This window comes from Catharus ustulatus, chromosome 1 (genome assembly GCF_009819885.2).
Source record: "Catharus ustulatus isolate bCatUst1 chromosome 1, bCatUst1.pri.v2, whole genome shotgun sequence".
Taxonomy (NCBI): domain Eukaryota; kingdom Metazoa; phylum Chordata; class Aves; order Passeriformes; family Turdidae; genus Catharus; species Catharus ustulatus.
The window spans coordinates 163831089-163852786 of record NC_046221.1 but is presented as its reverse complement, the minus strand read 5'-3'; the positions used below and the strand labels follow the sequence as shown (position 1 = coordinate 163852786).

The window sequence follows — 21698 nt, the reverse complement described above, 5'->3', positions numbered from 1 at the left end:
GGTCAGAGCTCGCTTTGGGGTCACCCCAAAAAAACCCCAAAAAAAAAACCCCAAAAGGGACCCCAAGGGAAGGGGCGGGGCCGGTTTGGGGTTTTTTTTTGGGGTTTTTTTGGGGTTTTTTTTGGGGTGCTGGAAAGGGGTGATAAGGGAGGGGGGAGGTCCTAAAAAAACAGCGTGGGGCGGGAAGGGCGATCCTAAAAGGGGTGGGGATCCTAAAAGGGGAAAATGGGATTTGGGGGATCCTAAAAGGGGTTTGGGGGATCCTAAATGGGGTTTGGGGGATCCTAAATGGGGTTTGGGGGATCCTAGAAGGGGAAAATGGGATCCTAAAAGGGGTTGGGGATCCTAAATGGGATTGGGGGATCCTAAAAGGGATTTAGGGGATCCTAAACTGGGAATTTAGGGGGAAAATGGGATTTGGGGGATCCTAAGTGGGGGAATTTAGGGGATCCTAAAAGGGGAAAATGGGATCCTAAATGGGGTTTGGGGGATCCTAAAAGGGGAAAAATGGGATTTAGGGGATCCTAAAAGGGGTTTGGGGGATCCTAAATGGGGTTTGGGGGATCCTAAAAGGGGCAAATGGGATTTAGGGGATCCTAAAAGGGGGAAAAATGGGATTTAGGGGATTTTAAATGGGATTGGGGGGATCCTAAAAGGGGAAAAATGGGATTTAGGGGGATCCTAAAAGGGATTGGGGATCTTAAAAGGGATTTAGGGGATCCTAAACTGGGAATTTAGGGGGCAAATGGGATTTAGGGGATCCTAAAATGGATTTGGGGGGGATCCTAAAAGGGGTTTAGGGGATCCTAAATGGGGTTTGGGGGATCCTAAATGGGACTGGGGGGATCCTAAAAGGAATTGGGGGATCCTAAACATGGAATTTAGGGGGGAAATGGGATTTAGGGGATTTTTAAATGGGATTTTTGGGGTCCTAAAAGGGATTTGGGGGATCCTAAAAGGGGGAAAAATGGGATTTGGGGGATCCTAAAAGGGATTGGGGGATCCTAAATGGGATTGGAGGAATCCTAAATGGGGGAAATGGGATTTAGGGGATTTTAAATGGGATTTGGGGGATCCTAAATGGGATTTGGGATCCTAAAAGGGGGAAAATGGGATTTGGGGGATTTTAAATGGGATTTAGGGGATCCTAAATGAAGAATTTAGGGGGGAAATGGGATTTGGGGGATTTTAAAAGGGATTTTGGGGATCCTAAACTGGGAATTTAGGGGGGAAATGGGATTTGGGGGATCCTAAAAGGGGGAAATGGGATTTAAGGGGTTTTTAAATGGGATTTGGGGAACCTAAAAGAAGGGAAATGGGATTTGGGGGATCCTAAATGGGATTTAGGGGGAAAATGGGATTTGGGGGATCCTAAATGGGTTTGGGGGATCCTAAAAGGGATTGGGGGATCCTAAACTGGGGTTTGGGGGGATCCTAAAAGGGATTGGGGGATCCTAAACTGGGGTTTGGGGGGATCCTAAAAGGGGTTTGGGGGGATCCTAAATGGGGGAAAATGGAATTTGGGGGGGATCCTAAAATGAATTTGGGGGATCCTAAATAGGGGAAATGGGATTTAGGGGATTTTAAATGGGATTTAGGGGATCCTAAAAGGAATTTGGGGGGAAAATGGGATTTGGGGGATTTTTAAATGAGATTTGGGGGATCCTAAAAGGGTTTTAGGGGATCCTAAATGGGGGGATTTGGGATTTGGGGGATCCTAAAAGGGATTGGGGGATCCTAAATGGGGTTTGAGGGATCCTAAATGGGGTTTGGGGATCCTAAAGGGGAATTTAGGGGATCCTAAATGGGGTTTGGGGGATCCTAAAAGGGGAAAATGGAATTTAGGGGATCCTAAATGGGATTTAGGGGATCCTAAATGGGGTTTAGGGGATCCTAAATGGGGTTTAGGGGATCCTAAAAGGAATTTGAGGGGAAAATGGGATTTGGGGGATTTTTAAATGGGATTTGGGGGATCCTAAACTGGGAATTTAGGGTGGAAATGGGATTTGGGGGATCCTAAATGGGATTTGGGGGATCCTAAACTGGAATTTAGGGCGATCCTAAAAGGGGTTGGGGATCCTAAAAGGGGAGAAATGGGATTTAGGGGATCGTAAAAGGGGAAAATGGGATTTGGGGGATCCTAAAAGGGATTTAAGGGATCCTAAAAGGGATTTGGGGGATCCTAAACTGGGAATTTAGGGGGAAAATGGGATTTAGGGGATTCTAAAACGGATTTGGGGGATCCTAAAAGGGTTTGGGGATCCTAAAAGGGGTTTGGGGGATCCTAAATGGGGTTTGGGGATCCTAAAAGGGATTGGGGATCCTAAATGGGGTTTAGGGGATCCTAAAAGGAATTTGAGGGGAAAATGGGATTTGGGGGATTTTTAAATGGGATTTGGGGGATCCTAAAAGGGGGAAAAATGGGATTTAGGGGATTTTAAATGGGATTTGGGGGATCCTAAATGGGACTGGGGGGATCCTAAAAGGAATTGGGGGATCCTAAACACGGAATTTAGGGGGGAAATGGGATTTAGGGGATTTTTAAATGGGATTTTTGGGGTCCTAAAAGGGGGAAAAATGGGATTTAGGGGATTTTAAATGGGATTCGGGGGATCCTAAATGGGATTTGGGATCCTAAAAGGGGGGAAATGGGATTTGGGGGATTTTAAATGGGATTTAGGGGATCCTAAATGAAGAATTTAGGGGGAAAATGGGATTGGGGGGATCCTAAAAGAGTGGAAATGGGATTTAAATGAGGGAGGCTCCATAGGGAACCCTATGGGGAATTTTTGGGGTCCCCAAATGCGGATTTGGGGATTTTGGGGTGGATTTTTGGGGTCCCTACATGAAAATTGGGGTCTATGGGGGATTTTTGGGGACCCCCAAATGAAGATTTGGGATTTTTGGGGCCCCCCAAAGAGGGTTTGGGATTTTGGGGGGGATTTTGGGGGTCCCCCAATTTGGGTTTGGGATTTTTGGGGGAGATTTTGGGGTCCCCCAGTGAGGATTTGGGATTTTTGGGGGAGATTTTTGGGGTCCCCCAATGAGGATTTGGGATTTTTTGGGGATTTTTGGAGCCCCCAATGCGTTCCCTAAATGGGAGAATCCACCGAGCCCCCAGTTTGGGGGTGTCCCAACCCCCCCGCCCTATTTGGTTCATTCCGACCACGCCCCTCCGCCCTCAGCCAATCAGCTGCGAGTGGGCGTGGCCGCGGCGTTGATTGACACCCGCGGGGCGTGGCCAGCGCGGGCGGGGCGGTTGGCGCCGCTTGGGGGGGCCATGTGAGCGGAGATTTGGGGACATTTGGGGACATTTTGGGGACATTTTGGGTAGGAGGGCGGGTCTGTGGTCCCCAATCCCCACATCCCCCTGTCCCCTGAACCCCTCCCGTGTCGCCTGTCCCCACCCCGGGGGGTGACAAGGTCCCGGTGCCACCCCCTGCCCGGTGTCCGTTGTGTCCGGTGCCCGTTGTCCCCAAGGCCACCACCCCCCCCACTGCCCGGTGCCACCCTCGTGTCCGGTGTCGCGGCCTGTCCCCTATCCAGGTGCCATCCCCATTCCCGGTGTCCCCTGTCCCGGTGTCACCCCCTTCCCCAGTGCCTGTTGTCACCGGTCCCCAGTGGTCCCGGTTTGTCCCAGTGCCAGTGTCACCCCCTTTCCCGGTGTCCCCTGTCCCAGTGTCCCCTGTCCCGGTGTCATCCCCTTTCCCGGTGTCCCGGTGCCACCCCTGTCGCTGATCCCGCTGTCCCCAGTGTCCCATTCCCGGTGTCCCATTCCCGGTGTGATTTGTCCCCCCCTTTCCTGGTGTCCCATCCCCGGTGCCACCTCTTTCCCGTGTCCCGATGTCACCCCTGTCCTCGCTGTTCCGTCCCCCGTGTCCCATTCCCGGTGTCGTTTGTCCCCCCCTTTCCCAGTGTCCCATTCCCGGTGTCGTTTGTCCCCCCCTTTCCCAGTGTCCCATTCCCGGTGTTGTTTGTCCCCTCCTTTCCCGGTGCCACTCCTGTCCCTATCTCCGCTGTCCCATTCCCTGTGTCCCCCCGGTGTCATTTGTCCCCCCTTTTCCCGCTGTCCCCTGTGCTTTTTGCCCGCAGTGCCACCCCTGTCCCCCCTGTCCCTAGTGCCACCCCTTTCCCGGTGTGCCTGTGCCACTCCTTTCCCTGTCCCCGCTGTCCCCGGTGCCTTTTGCCCCCGGTGCCACCCCTTTCCCGGTGTCCCGGTGTCACCCCTGTCCCCTCTGTCCCCTCTGTCCCCGCTGTCCCCGCTGTCTCATCCCCGGTGCCTTTCGCCCCCGGTGCTTTTTGCCCCAAGTGCCACCCCTTTCCCTGTCCCCGGTGCCACTCCTGTCCCTGCCGTCCCATCCTCGGTGCCTTTTGCCCCCGGTGCCACCCCTGTCCCTGCCCCCGGTGCCACCCCTTTCCCGGTGTCCCGGTGCCACCCCCGTCTCTGTCCTCGCTGTCCCCACTGCCTTTTGCCCCCGGTACCACCCCTGTCCCCGGTGCCACCCCCTTCCCAGTGTCCCCCCCTTTCCCGCTGTCCCCGGTGCCACCCCTTTCCCGGTGTCCCGGTGCCACTCCCCTCTCTATCCCCGCTGCCCCGGGTGCCTTTTGCCCCCGGTGCCACCCCTGTCCCCGGTGCCACCCTTCCCGGTGTCCCGGTGTCACCCCTGTCCCCTCTGTCCCCGCTGTCCCCGCTGTCTCATCCCCAGTGCCACCCCTGTCCCTGCCCCCGGTGCCACCCCTTTCCCAGTGTCCCTGTGCCACCCCTGTCCCTGCCGTCCCATCCTCGGTGCTTTTTGCCCCCAGTGCCACCACTGTCCCTGTCCCCGGTGCCACCCCTTTCCCAGTGTCCCGGTGCCACCCCTGTCCCCGCTGTCCCCGCTGTCCCTGCCGTCCCATCCTCGGTGCCTTTTACCCCCAGTGCCACCCCTTTCCCGTGTCCCGGTGCCACCCCCGTCTCTGTCCTCGCTGTCCCCGCTGCCTTTTGCCCCCGGTACCACCCCTGTCCCCGGTGCCACCTCTGTCCCCGGTGCCACCCCTTTCCCAGTGTCCCGGTGTCACCCCTATCCCTGCTGTCCCCAGTATCCCATCCCCGGTGCCTTTTGCCCCCAGTGCCACCCCCCTCTCTATCCCCGCTGTCCCCTCTGCCTTTTGCCCCCGGTGCCACCCCTGTCCCCGGTACCACCCCTTTCCCTGTCCCCGGTGCCACCCCCGTCTCTGTCCCCGGTGCCACCCCTTTCCCAGTGTCCCTGTGCCACCCCTGTCCCCGCTGTCCCCGCTGTCCCTGCCGTCCCATCCCCGCTGCCTTTTGCCCCCGGTGCCACCCCTTTCCCGCGTCCCGGTGCCACCCCCGTCTCTGTCCTCGCTGTCCTCGGTGCGTTTTACCCCCAGTGTCACCCCTTTCCCTGTCTCGGTGTCACCCCCCTCTCTATCCCCGCTGCCTTTTGCCCCCGTGGTGCCACCCCGCCCCCTCTGTCCCCGCTGTCCCCGCTGTCCCCGCTGTCCCCACGCGCCCTCCCCCCCCGTTACCCGTTCCCCCCCGCCCGTTACCGTTCCCCCCTCACCCGTTACTCCCCCGTTCCCCTCCGGTACCCGAACGTGCGAGCGGGGACTCGGGGCGGTACGTGGGGACAGAACCGACCCTCCTTTAACCCGGCGGGGCGGGGTCGGCGCTGTCGCGATAATCGCGGTGCCCCCGCGCCGGGGATGTGGCCCCGCAGGCTCCTGGCGATGGCGGCGGCGGCGGCGGCGGCGGCGGCGGCCGGGGGGGCTCGGAGGGCTCGGGTGTTGACTCCCGAATCCATGAACCCCGCGATCCGCCGCGTGGAGTACGCGGTGCGCGGCCCCATCGTCACCCGGGCGCTGGAGATCGAGCAGGAGTTGAAGAAGGTAACGGGGGAAAGGGGAAAAATGATTGTGTGTATCCCGGGTGGGAACGGGAGAAACGGAGAGGGGGGTGGGGTGGGATTTTGGATGGGAATGGGAGCTGGGAACCGGGACAACTCGGTTCTGAACCGGGAATGGCAGCTGGGAACCGGGACAAGTTGTCCTGGACCGGGAAAAGCCCCCCGGAACCGGGACATTCAGTGCCAGACCTCCCGGAACCGGGACAGTCAGTGCCAGACCTCCCGGAACCGGGACAGTCAGTGCTGGACCGGGAAAATTCGGTCCTGAACCGGGAATGGCAGCTGGGAACCGGGACAAGTTGTCCTGGACCGGGAAAAGGGATTTCGGATCGGGAATGGCAGCTGGGAATCGGGAAAAGGAGCTGGGAACCGGGACAAGTTGTCCTGGACCGGGAAAACTCGATCGTGAACCGGGAAAACCCGAATCGGGAACAGCCCTCGGGAACCGGGACAACTTGTCCCGGACCGGGAAAACTCGGTCGTGAACCAGGAAAAGAAATCCCGAACCGGGAGTGGCAGCTGGGAGCTGGGAAAACTCGGTTCTGAACCGGGAAAAGGGATTTCGGACCGGGAATGGGAGCTGGGAACCGGGACAACTTGTCCTGGACCGGGAGAAACCGGGTGGAAGTGGGAAAAGGGCAGGGAAGCGGGGACAGCACGGATCGGACCGGGAAAACTCGGTTCTGAACCGGGAAAAGCCCCCCGGAACCGGGACAGTCAGTGCTGGACCGGGAAAACTCGGTCCTGAACCGGGAAAAGCGATCCCGAACCGGGAATGGCACCTGGGAACCGGGACAACTTGTCCCGGACCAGGAAAACTCGGCCCTGAAGTGGCAATAGCACCTGGGAACCGGGACAAGTTGTCCCGGAGCGGGATAACCTGACCCTGAACCGGGAACAGCCCGCGGGAGCCGGGACATTCTGTCCCGGATGGGGGGATTGTGATCCCGAACCGGGACATTCTGTCCCGGGCGAGGAACAGCTTCCCCCGAACCGGGACATTCTGGCCCGGTCTGGGATAATCCGACCCTGAACCGGGAAATGCGATCCCGAACCGGGAATAGCCCACGGGAACCGGGAAAACCCGGTCCTGAACCGGGATAACCCACCTGGAACCAGGATAAACCCCCTCAAAACCGGGATAACCCCACTAAAACCGGGATAACCCCATTAAAACCGGGATAACCCCACTAAAACCGGGATAACCCCACTAAAACCGGGATAATCCCATTTAAACCGGGATAATCCCATTTAAACCGGGATAACCCCACTAAAACCGGGATAACCCCACAAAAACCGGGATAACCCCATTAAAACCGGGATAACCCCATTAAAACCGGGATAACCCCACAAAAACCGGGATAACCCCATTAAAACCGGGATAACCCCCCCAAAACCGGGATAACCCCACTAAAATCGGGATAAACCCCCCCAAAAACCGGGAAAAAACCCCCAAAAATGTTTTTTTGCTCCCTCAAAAATGGGATTTTATTCCCCAAAAAATGATTTTTAATCCCAAAAAAAGGAGATTATTCCCCAAAAATAGATTTTTCCCCCCCAAAAATTATTTTTTTTCCCCAAAAAAGTGGTTTATCCCAAAAAGAGATTTTTCCCCCGAAAAAATATATTTTGCTCCCCAAAAAATAGATTTTATCTCCCTTAAAAAAAAAGAATTTTACCCCAAAAAGGAAATTTTTTTACCCCCCAAAAATGGATTTTTACCCCCCAAAAAAGGGATTTTTTACCCCATAAAGGGAATTTTTTACCCGAAAAAGGATTTTTTTTACCAAAAAAAAATTTTACCTCCCCCAAAAAAGGATTTTACCCCCAAAAGGGATTTTATTACCCCAAAAAAGGGATTTTATTTCCCAAAAAAGGAATTTTATTACCCCAAAAATGAAATTTTTTTCCAAAAAAGGGATTTTATTACCCCAAAAATGAAATTTTTTTCCAAAAAAGGGATTTTATTACCCCAAAAATGAAATTTTTTTCCCAAAAAAAAGGGATTTTACCCCTCAGGACACCCCAAAAATGGTCCCAAAATCCGGGTCCCCTCTGTCCCCGCTCCTGTTTTTGGGGACAGCGGTGACAGGAGGTGACAGGAGGTGACAGGGGTGAGGCCGGGTGACGCAGGTGACACGGCGGGGCGGTGCCACCCCAGGTGACCAAAGTCCGCCCGAGGTGGCCAAAGCGCGGCCCGAGCGGGGGGAGGGGACAGCGGGGCCGCCCTGGCTGGCGGGGGCCGTGTCACCGATGTCCCCAATGTCCCCAATGTCCCCAAGGTCCCCACAGTCACCCAAAGATCCCTGAGCTGTCCCTGTCCCTGTCCCCATCCCCTTGTCCTTATTCCTGTCCCTTATCCCTGTCCCCTTGTCCCTGTCCCCCGTCCCCATTTCTGTCCCCGTTCCTGTCCCCTTGTCCCTGTCCCCTATTCCTGCCCCTGCCATCCCTGTGCCTGTCCTTGTCCCTTGTCCCCATCCTGTCCCCTTGTCCCTATTCCTGTCCCTTGTCCCTGTCCCTGTCCCCATCCCTGCTCTTGTCCCAATTTCTGCCCTGTCCCTGTCCCCATTCCTGTCCCCTGTCCCTGTCCTTGTTTTCCCTTTGTCCCCATCCCTGTCGCTGTCCCCATCCCTGTCCCCTATCCCTGTCCTCTTGTCCCTGTCCCTGTTCCTTGTCCCATTCTTGTCCCCTGTCCCCTATCCCTGTCCCTGTCCGTGTCCCTGTCCCTTCACTGTCCTTTGTCCCTATTCCTGTTCCTTGTCCCCATTCTTGTCCCTTGTCTCCATCCCTGTCCCTTATCCCTGTCCCTGTCCCCATCCCTGTCTCTGCCCTTGTCCCTGTCCCTGTCCCTGTCCCTTATCCCTGTCCCCATCTCTTTCCCTGTCTCTTTATTGTCCCCTGTCCCTGTCACTGTCCCCTATCCCTGTCCCCTTGTCCCTATTCCTGTTCCTTGTCCCCATCCCTGTCCGCTATTCCTGTCCCCGTCCCTGTGCCTGTCCTTGTCCCTTATCCCTTGTCCCTTGTCCCCATCCCTGTCCCTTGTCCCTGTTCCTGTTCCCTGTCCCCTATCCTTGTCCGTGTCCCTGTCCCCATCCCTGTCCCCTCCCTATCCCTATCCCTATCCCTGCCCCCATCCCAGTCCCTTTTCCCCGTCTCTGTCCCCCGTCCCTGTCCCCTGTCCTTGTCCCTGTCCCTTATCCCTGTCCCTGTCCCCTATCCCTGTCCCTGTCCCCTATCCCTGTGCCCATCTCTGTCCCTGTCTCTTTATTGTCCCTGTCCCCATTCCTGCTCTTGTCCCAATTTCTGCCCTGTCCCTGTCCCCATCCCTCCAATGTCGCTTGTCCCCATCCCTGTCCCTTGTCCCTGTCCCCTATCCTTGTCCCTGTCCCTGCCCTTGTCCTCTCCCTGTCCCTCGTCCCCATCCCTGTCCCCATTCCTGTCCCCTTGTCCCTATTCCTGTTCCTTGTCTCCATTCTTGTCCCCTGTCCCCTGTCCCTGTCCCTTCAATGTCCCCTGTCCCTTATCCCTTGTCCCTTGTCCCTTGTCCCCATCCCTGTCCCTTGTCCGTGTCCTCATCCCTGTCCCTTGTCCCCATTCCTGTCCCCTTGTCCCTATTCCTGTTCCTTGTCCCTATTCTTGTCCTCCTGTTTCCATCCCTGTCCCTTGTCCCTGTCCCCATCCCTGCTCTTGTCCCAATTTCTGCCCTGTCCCTGTCCCCATTCCTGTCCCTTGTTCCTATTGCTGTCCCTTGTCCCCATCCCAGTCCCTGTCCCTGTCCTGTCCCTTATCCCTGTCCCCATCTCTGTCCCTGTCTCTTTATTGTCCCTGTCCCCGTCCCTCTCCCTGTCTCCATCCCTGTCCCCATTCCTGTCCCCTTGTCCCTATTCCTGTTCCTTGTCCCCATTCTTGTCCCCTGTCCCCATCCCTGTCCCTTGTCCCTGTCCCCTATCCTTGTCCCTGTCCCTGCCCTTGTCCTCTCCCTGTCCCCTCGTCCCCATCCCTGTCCCCATTCCTGTCCCCTTGTCCTTTTTCCTGTCCCTTGTCCCCATTCTTGTCCCCTGTCCCCATCCCTGTCCCCTCCCTGTCCCCGTCCCTGTCCCTGTCCCTTATCCCTTATCCCTTGTCCCTTGTCCCCATCCCTGTCCCTTGTCCGTGTCCCTGTCCCTCCCTGTCCCTGCCCTTGTCCCAGTTTCTGCCCTGTCCCTTCGATGTCCCTTGTCCCCATCCCCATCCCTGTCCCCATCCCTGTCCCCATCCCTGTCCGTGTCCCTGTCCCCACACTGTCCCCTCTGTCCCCATCCCTGTCCCTGTCCCTGTCCCCACGCTGTCCCCTGTGTCCCCATCACTGTCCCTGTCACTGTGGCTGTCCCTGTCCCCACGCTGTCCCCTGTGTCCCTGTCCCTGTCCCCACGCTGTCCCCGTGTCCCTGTCCCTGTCCCCACGCTGTCCCCGTGTCCCCTCAGGGCCTCCCCAAACCCTTCACCGAGGTGATCAAGGCCAACATCGGTGACGCGCACGCCATGGGCCAGCAGCCCATCACCTTCCTGCGCCAGGTACGGCCCTGGGGACACGGCGGGGCTGTCCCCACCCCCCCGCCACCCTCCCCGGCGCTGTCACCTCGCTGTCCCCTCGTGTCCCCGCAGGTGACAGCGCTCTGCCTGTGCCCGGAGCTGATGAAGGACGAGTCCATCCCCAGCGACGCCAAGGAGCGAGCGCAGCGCCTGCTGAGCGCTTGTGGCGGCCACAGCGTGGGTCGGTGTCACCCCCCCCGAGCCTCGCTGTCACCTGGGGGGGTGGTGGCACTGACACCGGTGCTGTCCCCACCCTGGCAGGGGCGTACAGCGCCAGCCCGGGCGTGCAGATGGTTCGGGAGAACGTGGCGCGTTACATCGAGCGCCGCGACGGCGTCCCCGCCACCGCCGATGACATCTTCCTGTCCACGGGCGCCAGCGATGCCATCGTGGTACGGCGACATCGGTGACACCGGTGGCATCGGTGACACGGGTGGCATCGGCCGCCGCCACCCCCAGCCCGGGCGCGGTGCCACCCCCCGGCCGTTCCCACGGTGGCCGGGGACAAAGGGACCTTTGTGACGCTGCTGGCGCCGCTCCTGGGGGGGAGGTGGCGCGGCCTTGGTGTCCCCACGCCTCGTTGGGGACAGTGCCAGGTCCTTCCTTGGGGACAGTGCCAGGTCCTTCCTTGGGGACAATGCCAATCCCTCCTTGGGGACAGTGCCAACTCTACTTTGGGGACAATGCCAGCTCCGTTTTGTGGACAGTGCCATCTCCCTCCTTGGGGACAATGCCAACTCCTTCCTTGGGGACAATGCCAGCTCTGCTTTGGGGACAATGCCAGTCCCTCCTTAGGGACAGTGCCAGCTCTACTTTGGGGACAATGCCAGCTCTCGGTTTGGGGACAGTGCCAACTCCCACGTTGTCACCAAGGCCAGGGGGTTGCCGTGGTGATGGTGGCACTGTGTTGTCCCCTCACTGTCCCCTCGTTGTCCTCACTGTCCCCACATTGTCCTCACTGTCCCATGATGTCCCCATGATGTCCCCATGGTGTCCTGATGCCCACACAACCTGTCCCCTCATTGTCCCCACAATCCCCTGCCACTCACTGTCCCCTTGCTGTCCCCTCGCTGTCCCCTCACTGTCCCCACCATGTCCCCACCATCTCCCAATCCCCACCCCTCGCTGTCCCCTGATTGTCCCCCGATTATCCCGATTGTCCCCTGTCCCCACGCTGTCCTCTGATTGTCCCATGAACTGTCCCGATTGTCCTCTGACTGTCCCCACTCTGTCCCCTGATTATCCCCTGACTGTCCCCTGGCTGTCCCCATATTGTCCCCTGACTGTTCCCACTCTGTCCCCTGATTGTCCCTTGAACTGTCCCCTGGTTATCCTCTGACTGTCCCCACGCTGTCCCCTGACTGTGCCCTCTCTGTCTCCTGATTATCCCCTGACTGTCCCCATGTTGTCCCCTGACTGTCCCCCCAATTATCCCCTGACTGTCCCCTGATTATCCCCACACTGTCCCCTGACTGTCCCCACGCTGTCCCCTGACTGTCCCCACTCTGTCCCCTCGCTGTCCCCTCGCTGTCCCCACGCTGTCCCCACACTGTCGCCTCGCTGTCCACTGATTGTCCCCTGACTGTCCCCTGACTGTCCCCTGACTCTCACCATACTGTCCCCACTCTGTCCCCTGATTATCCCCCTCGCTGTCCCCTGACTGTCCCCTGATTATCCCCTGACTGTCCCCATACTGTCCTCTGACTGTCCCCGCACTGTCCGCACACTGTCCCCATGATGTCCACATGCTGTCCCCTGATTATCCCCCTCGCTGTCCCCCCATGCTGTCCCCTGACCGTGCCCTCCGTGTCCCCAGAACATCCTGAAGCTGCTGGTGTCCGGGGAGGGCTCTCAGCGCACGGGGGTGCTGATCCCGATCCCGCAGTACCCGCTGTACTCGGCGGCGCTGGCCGAGCTGGAGGCCGTGCAGGTCAATTATTACCTGGCCGAGGAGCGCTGCTGGGCGCTGGACGTGGCCGAGCTGCGGCGGGCGCTGGCCGAGGGCCGCCAGCGCTGCTGCCCCCGCGTGCTCTGCATCATCAACCCCGGCAACCCCACCGGTAATGGGCACGGGCACCGGTCCCTGGGGTGGGATCCGTGGGGTGGGATCTATGGGATGGGGTGGGATCCATGGGATGGGAGCCATGAGGATGGGATCCATGAGGATGGGATCTATGGGGTGGGATCCATGGGATGGGATCCATGAGGATGGGATCTATGGGGTGGGATCCATGGGATGGGATCCATGAGGATGGGATCTATGGGGTGGGATCCATGGGATGGGATCCATGGGATGGGATCCATGGAGTGGGATGGAATCCATGGGATGGGATCCATTGGATAGGATGAGATCCATGGGGTGGGATGGGATCCATGGAGTGGGATGGGATCCATGGAGTGGGATGGGATCCATGAGATGGGATCCATGAGGTGGGGTCCATGGGATGGGTTCCATGGGGTGGGATCCATGGGGTGGGGTGGGATCCAGGGGGTGGGATAGGATCCGTGGGATGGGATCCATGAGGATGGCAGCCATGAGGATGGGATGGGATCCATGGAGTGGGATGAGATCCATGGAGTGGGATGGGATCCGTGGGATGGGATCCGTGGGATGGGATCTATGGGATCCATGGCCAGGGGATCCATGGGGTGGGATGGGATCCATGAGGTGGGATGGGGTCCATGAGGATGGGATCCATGGGGGGATCCGTGGGGTGGGGTGGGATCCAGGGGGTGGGATGGGATCCATGGGATGGGATTAATTTGATAGGATGAGATCTATGGGATGGGATGGGATCCATGAGGATGGGATCCATGGGGTGGGATCTATGGGATGGAATCCATGGGATGGGATCTATGGAGTGGGATGGGATCCATGGGGTGGGGTAGGATCCATGGGGTGGGATGAGATCCATGGGGTGGGGTGGGATCCATGGGATGGGGTCTGTGGGGATCTGTGGGATGGGAGTCATGGGATGGGATCTATGGGGATGGGATCCATGAGGATGGGATCTATGGGGTGGGGTGGGATCCATGAGGATGGGGTGGGATCCATGAGGATGGGATCTATGGGATGGGATGGAATCCATGGGGTGGGATGGGATCCATGGGATGGGATCCATGGGGTGGGATGGGATCCATGGGGTGGAATGGGATCCAGGAGGATGGGATCCATGGGATGAGATCTATCAGGGGGGATCTGTGGAGTGGGATGGGATCCATGAGGTGGGATGGGATCCATGAGGATGGGATCTATGGCGTGGGATCCATGAGGATGGGATCCATGGGATGGGATCTATGGGGTGGGATCCATTGGATAGGATGAGATCCATGGGGTGGGATGGGATCCATGGGATGGGATCTATGGGGTGGGATCCATGAGGATGGGATCCATGGGATGAGATCTATCGGGGGGATCTGTGGAGTGGGATGGGATCCATGAGGTGAGATGGGATCATGGGGTGGGGTCTGTGGGGTGGGATCTCTGGGATGGGATCTGTGGGATGAGATCCATGGGGTGAGATCACAGGGTGGACTGGGAACCCAAAACTGCGCTGGAACCCATAGACTGGGATGGGGACCCCAAGACTGAACTGGGACTCCAAAACTGGACTGGGGACTCTGGGACCCCAAAACTGGACTGGGAGCTCTGGGCTGGACTGAGACCCTAAAACTGGACTGGGAACTCTGGGACCCCAAGACTGGACTTGGACTCCTGGGCTGGACTGGGACTTGAGGGTTGGGACCCTAAGACTGGTCTGGGACCCCATGACTGAACTGGGAACTTTGGGCTGGATTGGGAAACCAACATTGGACTGGAAACTCAGGACTGGGACCCCAAGACTGAATTGGGACCCTAAGACTGGACTGGGACCCCAAAACTGGACTGGGATCCATAGACTGGGATGGGGACCCCAAGATTGAACTGGGACCTCTGGGCTGGGCTGAGACTCCAAGACTGGACTGGGAACTCAGGATTGGGATCCTGGGGCTGGACTGGGACTCCAAAACTGGGCTGGGACCCCAAAACTGGACTGGGACCCCAAAACTGGTCTGGGATCCATAGACTGAGTTTGGGACCCCAAGACTCAACGGGGAACTCTGGGAAACCAACTGGGAAATGAACCCTGGAATGGAAACTCAGGACTGGACCCCATGACTGGATTTGGACCCCAAGACTGAACTGGGACCCCAAAACTGGGCTGGGATCCCAGCTGGGTGCCCGTTGGTGTCCCCACGTCCCCCGTCGGTGTCCCCAGGCCAGGTGCAGAGCCGCGAGTGCATCGAGGACGTCATCAAGTTCGCCTACGAGGAGCGGCTTTTCCTCATGGCCGACGAGGTGGGTGGGGTCAGAGGTGACCTGGGGGGGTCCCCATTCCCGGGAAAAGTCCGGAATTCCGGGTGACATCCTGGGATGTCCTCCCCAGGTGTACCAGGACAACATCTACGCCGAGGGCTCGGCCTTCCACTCCTTCAAGAAGGTGCTGATGGAGATGGGGCCGCCCTACTCGGCCGAGGTGGAGTTGGCCTCGTTCCACTCCATCTCCAAGGGATTCATGGGAGAGTGAGTCCTGGGAATTGCGGAATCGGGGCCGCCCGGGTGCCGTGGGGTCTCGGGATGGGATGGGATGGGATGGGATGGGGAGGGTGTGGGATGGAGATGTCACCAGCCCATGGATGTTCTTGGGGTGGGATTGGGGTGGTGGATTGTCATGGATGTCATGGATTGGCGTCATGGATGCCATGGATGTCATGGGTTGGGGATGGAGGTGGCACCACCCCATGGATCTCCTGGACTGGGATGTTGAGATTCCATGATTGCCATGTCCTATCCATGGATTCGCATCCCAGAGCCCCATCCATGGATCCCATCCCAAATCCCCATCCTTGGATCGCATCCCAAATCCCAATCCATGAATCCATCCATGGATCCCATCTACATCTCCCATCCATGTATCCCACCCATTGGTCGTTCTCCATAGGTTCCCATCCATGGATTCCCATCCCAAACTCCCATCTGTGGGTTCCCATCCATGAATCCATCCATGGATCCTTCTCCATAGATTCCCATCCATGGATTCCCATCCCAAACTCCCATCCATGGATCCCATCCATGAATTCATCCATGGATCCCATCCCAAACCCCCATTCATGGATCCCATCCCAAACCCCCATCCATGGATCCCATCCATAGATTCCCATCCATGGATTCCCATCCCAAACTCTCATCCATGGATCCCATCCATGAGTTCCATCCACAAATCCCATCCATGGATTCCCATCCCAAACATCTATCCATGAGTTCCCATCCATGGATCCCATCCCAAACATCTATCCATGAGTTCCCATCCATGGATCCCATCCCAAACATCTACCCATGAGTTCCCATCCATGGATCCCATCCTTGAGTTCCCACCCACGGATCCCATCCCTGGATCCCACCCTAGGATCCCATCCATGGGTCCCATCCCAAACCTCCATCCATGAGTTCCATCCATGGATCCCATCCATGGTTGCCACCCACGGATCCCATCCCTGGATCCCACCCCAGGATCCCATCCGTGGATCCTATCTCAAACCTCCATCCCTGGGTTCCTTCCCATCCATGGATCCCATCCATGAGTTCCATCCACAAATCCCATCCATGGATCCCATCCCAAACCTCCATCCATGAGTTCCCATCCCTGGATCCCATCCCGGGATCCCATCCCTGTATCCCTCCCCGGGGTCCCACCCGTGGATCCCATCCCTGTATCCCTCCCCGGGGTCCCACCCTGGATCCCGCGGGTGCCGACGCTGGGGTTGCTGGGCAGGTGCGGCCTGCGGGGCGGCTACGTGGAGGTGGTGAACATGAACCCCGAGGTGAAGGCCCAGCTGGCCAAGCTCGTGTCCGTGCGCCTGTGCCCGCCCGTGCTCGGACAGCTCATCCTGGACACCGTCATGGACCCGCCCAAGCCCGGAGAGCCGTCCTACGAGAGATTCCAGGCTGTAGGATTGGGATCAATGGGATAATGGGATTGGGATCATTGAGTTTGGGATCAATGGGATTTGGATCAATGAGACAACGGGATCCATGGCCATGGACCCACCCAAGCCCAGAGAGCTTTCCTATGATAGATTCCAGGTTGTAGGATTGGGATCAATGGGATGAGGATAAATGAGATTGGGATTGGGATCAGGATCATTGGGATCAATGGGATTGGGATCATTGGGATGGGGATCGATAGGATTGGGATCATTGGGATCAATGGTCATGGACCCGCCCAAGCCCGGAGAGCCGTCCTATGAGAGATTCCAGGCTGTAGGATTGGGATCAATGGGATCATTGGGATCAGTGGGATAACGGGATTAGAATCATTGGGATCAATGGGATTTGGTTTGGGATCAATGGGATTGGGATCAATGGGATGGGGATAGGATCCATGTGATTGGGATTGGAATAAGGGAATTGGGATCAATGGGATTGGGGTGGGATCAATGGGATAATGGGATCCATGGTCATGGACCCGCCCAAGCCCGGAGAGCCGTCCTATGAGAGATTCCAGGCTGTATGATTGGGATCAATGGGATCATTGGGATAATGGGATAATGGGATAACGGGATAATGGGATGATGGGATAATGGGAAAATGGGATGAACTGGGATGAACTGGGATGCCCTGGAACACAATCCCCATCCCACTGGGGATGGGCGCGCTGGTGGGATGGGATTGGGGATGGGATGAGCTGGGATGAACTGGGATGAACTGGGATGGACTGGGATGAACTGGGATGAACTGGGATGGATTGGGATGAGCTGGGATGCCCTGCATCACAATCTCCATCCCATCCCATCCCTCAGGAGAAGGAAGCTGTGCTGGGTGCCCTGGTGGAATGGAATGGGATGGGATGAGATGAACTGGGATGAACTGGGATGAGCTGGGATGAACTGGAATTGACTGGGATGGACTGGGATGGATTGGGATGAGCTGGGATGGACTGGGATGAACTGGGATGGACTGGGATGGACTGGGATGAACTGGGATGGACTGGGATGGACTGGGATGGACTGGGATGAGCTGGGATGAGCTGGGATGCCCCGGATCACAATCCCCACCCATCCCTCAGGAGAAGGAGGCCGTGCTGGGTGCCCTGGCGGAATGGGATGGGACGAGATGAACTGGGATGAACTGGGATGGACTGGGATGAGCTGGGATGAACTGGGATGGACTGGGATGGACTGGGATGGACTGGGATGGACTGGGATGGACTGGGATGGACTGGGATGGACTGGGATGAACTGGGATGGACTGGGATGGACTGGGATGAGCTGGGATGCCCCGGATCACAATCCCCACCCATCCCTCAGGAGAAGGAGGCCGTGCTGGGTGCCCTGGTGGAATGGAATGGGATGGGATGAGATGAACTGGGATGGACTGGGATGGACTGGGATGAACTGGGATGCCCTGGATCACAATCCCCACCCATCCCTCAGGAGAAGGAGGCCGTGCTGGGCGCGCTGGCGGAGAAGGCGCGGCTGACGCAGGAGATTTTCAACCAGACGCCCGGGATCCACTGCAACCCCGTGCAGGGCGCCATGTACTCCTTCCCCCGCATCGAGCTCCCGCCAAAGGCCCTGGCGGCCGCCAAGGTACTGGGAGCACTGGGAGCCAAACTGGGAGCACTGGGAGCCAAACTGGGAGCACTGGGATATGAACTGGGAACACTGGGAGCCAAACTGGGAACACTGGGGTCTGAACTGGGAGCACTGGGATATGAACTGGGAGCACTTGGAGCCAAACTGGGAATGGATGGGATCTGAACTGGGATGGATGGGATCTGAACTGGGATCATCAACATCCTGGTGTGGGCCCTGGCCGCGGCCAAGGTACTGGGAACACTGGGATCTGAACTGGGAACACTGGGGTCTGAACTGGAAACACTGGGATATGAACTGGGAACACTGGGAGCCAAACAGGGAACACTGGGAACCATACTGGGAATGGGGGGATCCAAACTGGGAATGGGGGGATCTGAACTGGAAGCATCGATGTCCTGGCACACGCCCTGGCCACAGCCAAGTTACTGGGAACACTGGGATCTGAACTGGGAACACTGGGAGCCAAACTGGGAACACTGGGATATGAACTGGGAGCACTGGGAGCCAAACTGGGAATGGGGGGACCCAAAATGGGAATGAGGGGATCCAAACTGGGATCATCAATATCCCGGCGTGGACCCTGGCCACAGTCAAGGTACTGGGAACACTGGGAGCCAAACTGGGAACACTGGGATATGAACTGGGAACACTGGGAGCCAAACAGGGAACACTGGGAACCATACTGGGAATGGGGGGATCCAAACTGGGAATGGGGGGATCTGAACTGGAAGCATCGATGTCCTGGCACACGCCCTGGCCACAGCCAAGTTACTGGGAACACTGGGAGCCAAACTGGGAACACTGGGAGCCAAACTGGGAACACTGGGACATGAACTGGGAGCACTGGGAGCCAAACTGGGAATGGGGGGACCCAAAATGGGAATGAGGGGATCCAAACTGGGATCATCAACATCCCGGTGTGGACCCTGGCCACAGTCAAGGTACTGGGAACACTGGGAGCCAAACTGGGAACACTGGGGTCTGAACTGGGAACACTGGGAGCCAAACTGGGAATGGGGGAATCCAAACTGGGAACACCGGGGTCTGAACTGGAAACACTGGGATCTGAACTGGGAATGGGGGGATCCAAACTGGCAATGGGGGGATCCAAACTGGGAATGGATGAGATCTGAACTGGGAATGGGGGGATCCAAACTGGGATGGATGGGATCCAAACTGGAATCATCAACATCCTGGTGTGGGCCCTGGCAGCCACCAAGGTACTGGGAACACTGGGGTCTGAACTGGAAACACTGGGATCTGAACTGGGAACACTGGGAGCCAAACTGGGAATGGGGGGATCCAAACTGGGAATGGGGGATCCAAACTGGGATGGATGGGATCTGAACTGGGAGCATCGACCCCCTGGTGTGGGTCCTGGCAGCTGCAAAGGTACTGGGAACACTGGGAGTCAAACTGGGAACACAGGGGTCTGAACTGGGAATAGGGGAATCCAAACTGAGATGGATGGGATCCAAACAGGGAGCATTGACCTCCCAGTGCGGGCCCTGGCGGTGGCCAAGGTACTGGGAACACTGGGATTCAAACTGGGAATACTGGGATCCAAACTGGGAATGGCGGGATCCAAACTGGGATGGATGAGATTCAAACTGGAATGGATGGGACCAAACTGGTTTGGACCGGATCCAAATTGGGAATGCACTGGATCCAAACTGGTTTGGACTGCATCCAAACTGGGATTGGATGGGATCTAAACTGGGAATGGGGGGATTCAAACTGGGAATGCACAGAATCCAAACTGTTTTGGGCCGGATCCAAACTGGAAACCCAGACTGGTTTGGACTGGAGCCGGACTGGTTTGGACTGGAGCCAGGCTGGGCTGTGAGGGCCGATCCCTGTCCCCCCTGGGATCCCGTTCCCATTTCCCGACCCTGTTCCCACCCCAGGAGAAGAAGCAGGCCCCGGACATGTTCTTCTGCATGCGGCTGCTGGAGGAGACCGGGATCTGCGTGGTGCCGGGCAGCGGCTTCGGCCAGAAGGAGGGAACCTTCCACTTCCGGTGGGCTCCCAAAAACCCACATCCACAAAGTCCCAGATTCCCAAACTCCCAAACTCCCAAATCCCCAAATTACCAAATCCCCTAATCCCCAAATTCCTGGGATCCCCAAAGTCCCAAATTCCCAAATCCCCAAATTCCCAGATTCCCAGATTCCCAAACTCCCAAATCCCACAATCCCCAAATTCCTGGGATCCCCAAATTCCCAAATTCTCAAATTCCCAAATACCCAAATTCCGAAATACCCGAATTCCCAGACTCCCAAATTCCCAGATTCCCAAATCCCCAAATTCCCAAACTCCCGAATCCCCAAATTCCTGGGATCTCCAACCCCAAACCCCCAAATTCCCAAACTCCCAAATCCCCAAATTCCCAAATTCTCAAATTCCCAAATCCCCAAACTCCCAAATTCCCAAATCCCCGAATTCCCAAATCTCCAAATCCCCAAATTCCCAAATCCTCAGATTCCCAAATCCCCAAATTCCCAAATTCCCAAACTCCCAAATCCCCAAATCCCCAAATTCCTGGGATCCCCAGATTCCCAAATTCCCAAATCCCCAGATTCCCAAATCCCCAAATCCCCTAATCCCCAAATTCCCAAATTCCTGGGATCCCCAAATTCCCAAACTCCCAAATCCCCAAATCCCGAAACCCCAAATTCCAAAATCCCCCAATTCCCAAACCCCCAAATTCCCAAATTCCCAAATTTGCAAATTCCCAAATTCCCTGGGTTTGGGATCCCCCACCTCAAATTCTCTGTTCTTGGGAGATCCCATCCCAAATTTCCTGTCCCCAAATCCCCAAATCTCCAAAACCCAAATTCCCAGATCCCCAAAACCCCAAATCCCCAAATCCCCAAATGCCCAAATCCCCAAATCCTCAAATTCCCTAATCCCCAAATTCCTGGGATCCCCAAATCCCCAAATTCCCAAATTCCCAAATCCCCAAATCCCCAATTCCCAAATTCCCAAATTCCCAAATCCCCACGATCTTTCTTTGCCATAAATTTGGGATTTCCTGCAAGGCCCTTTCTCCTCCCAATGGGGCAAATTTGTTATTTTTTTTTAAATCCCGTGAATATTTGGGAATATTTGGGAATTTTTCCCCGCCCCAGGATGACGATCCTGCCACCCACGGAGAAGCTGAAGATCCTTCTGGAAAAGCTCAGCACCTTCTACACCAAGTTCGTCAAGGAATTCTCTTAACGAGGGCGCGGCGCTAATTAATGTCACCACCCCCCCCTCCCCCAGTGTCACCTCCCCATTCCAGGGTATCCAGGACTTTTTTTTTTTTGGGAATTCTGGGGCAGGTCCCCCCATCCTCAGGGAGGTGTCCCCAAATAAAGGACAGTGACCAGCGGTGGATGGGGTCGGGTTTTTGTTTTTTTGGGAATTTTATGGGATTGGAGGGAATCTGGAGGGGGATTTTGGGAATTCCAGATCCTCCAACCCTCAGGAATTTTGGGATCCCAACATCCCAAAACCAGCACCCAACTCCGATACATAACATCGGGAAAATCTCAAAATCCCGACATCCCAGCACCCCAAAATTCCAACATCCCACAAACAA

At 57.0% G+C, this 21698-nt stretch overlaps 1 protein-coding gene across 1 annotated transcript; it reads left to right on the top strand.

The window, feature by feature from the left end:
• The first annotated feature begins 5537 nt into the window (after positions 1-5537).
• Positions 5538-21491, top strand: LOC117000399 (alanine aminotransferase 2-like). Its single transcript, XM_033067988.1, has 11 exons — positions 5538-5886; positions 10367-10456; positions 10547-10655; positions 10736-10866; positions 12291-12534; positions 14734-14813; positions 14902-15038; positions 16288-16462; positions 17948-18103; positions 20020-20132; positions 21244-21491. The coding sequence occupies exons 1-11, from the start codon at positions 5704-5706 to the stop codon at positions 21332-21334; spliced, it is 1509 nt and encodes a 502-aa protein (XP_032923879.1). The 5' UTR covers positions 5538-5703; the 3' UTR covers positions 21335-21491.
• The last annotated feature ends 207 nt before the right edge of the window (positions 21492-21698 follow it).

What these genes read in the sequence shown, in the direction of transcription:
- LOC117000399 (XM_033067988.1), top strand. Translation starts at nt 5,704, where the DNA reads ATGTGGCCCCGCAGGCTCCTGGCGATGGCGGCGGCGGCGGCGGCGGCG. An exon ending in AGGCCCTGGCGGCCGCCAAG is followed by an intron (nt 18,104 to 20,019) that starts GTACTGGGAGCA and finishes TTCCCACCCCAG; the next exon opens with GAGAAGAAGCAGGCCCCGGA. An exon ending in GAGGGAACCTTCCACTTCCG is followed by an intron (nt 20,133 to 21,243) that starts GTGGGCTCCCAA and finishes TCCCCGCCCCAG; the next exon opens with GATGACGATCCTGCCACCCA.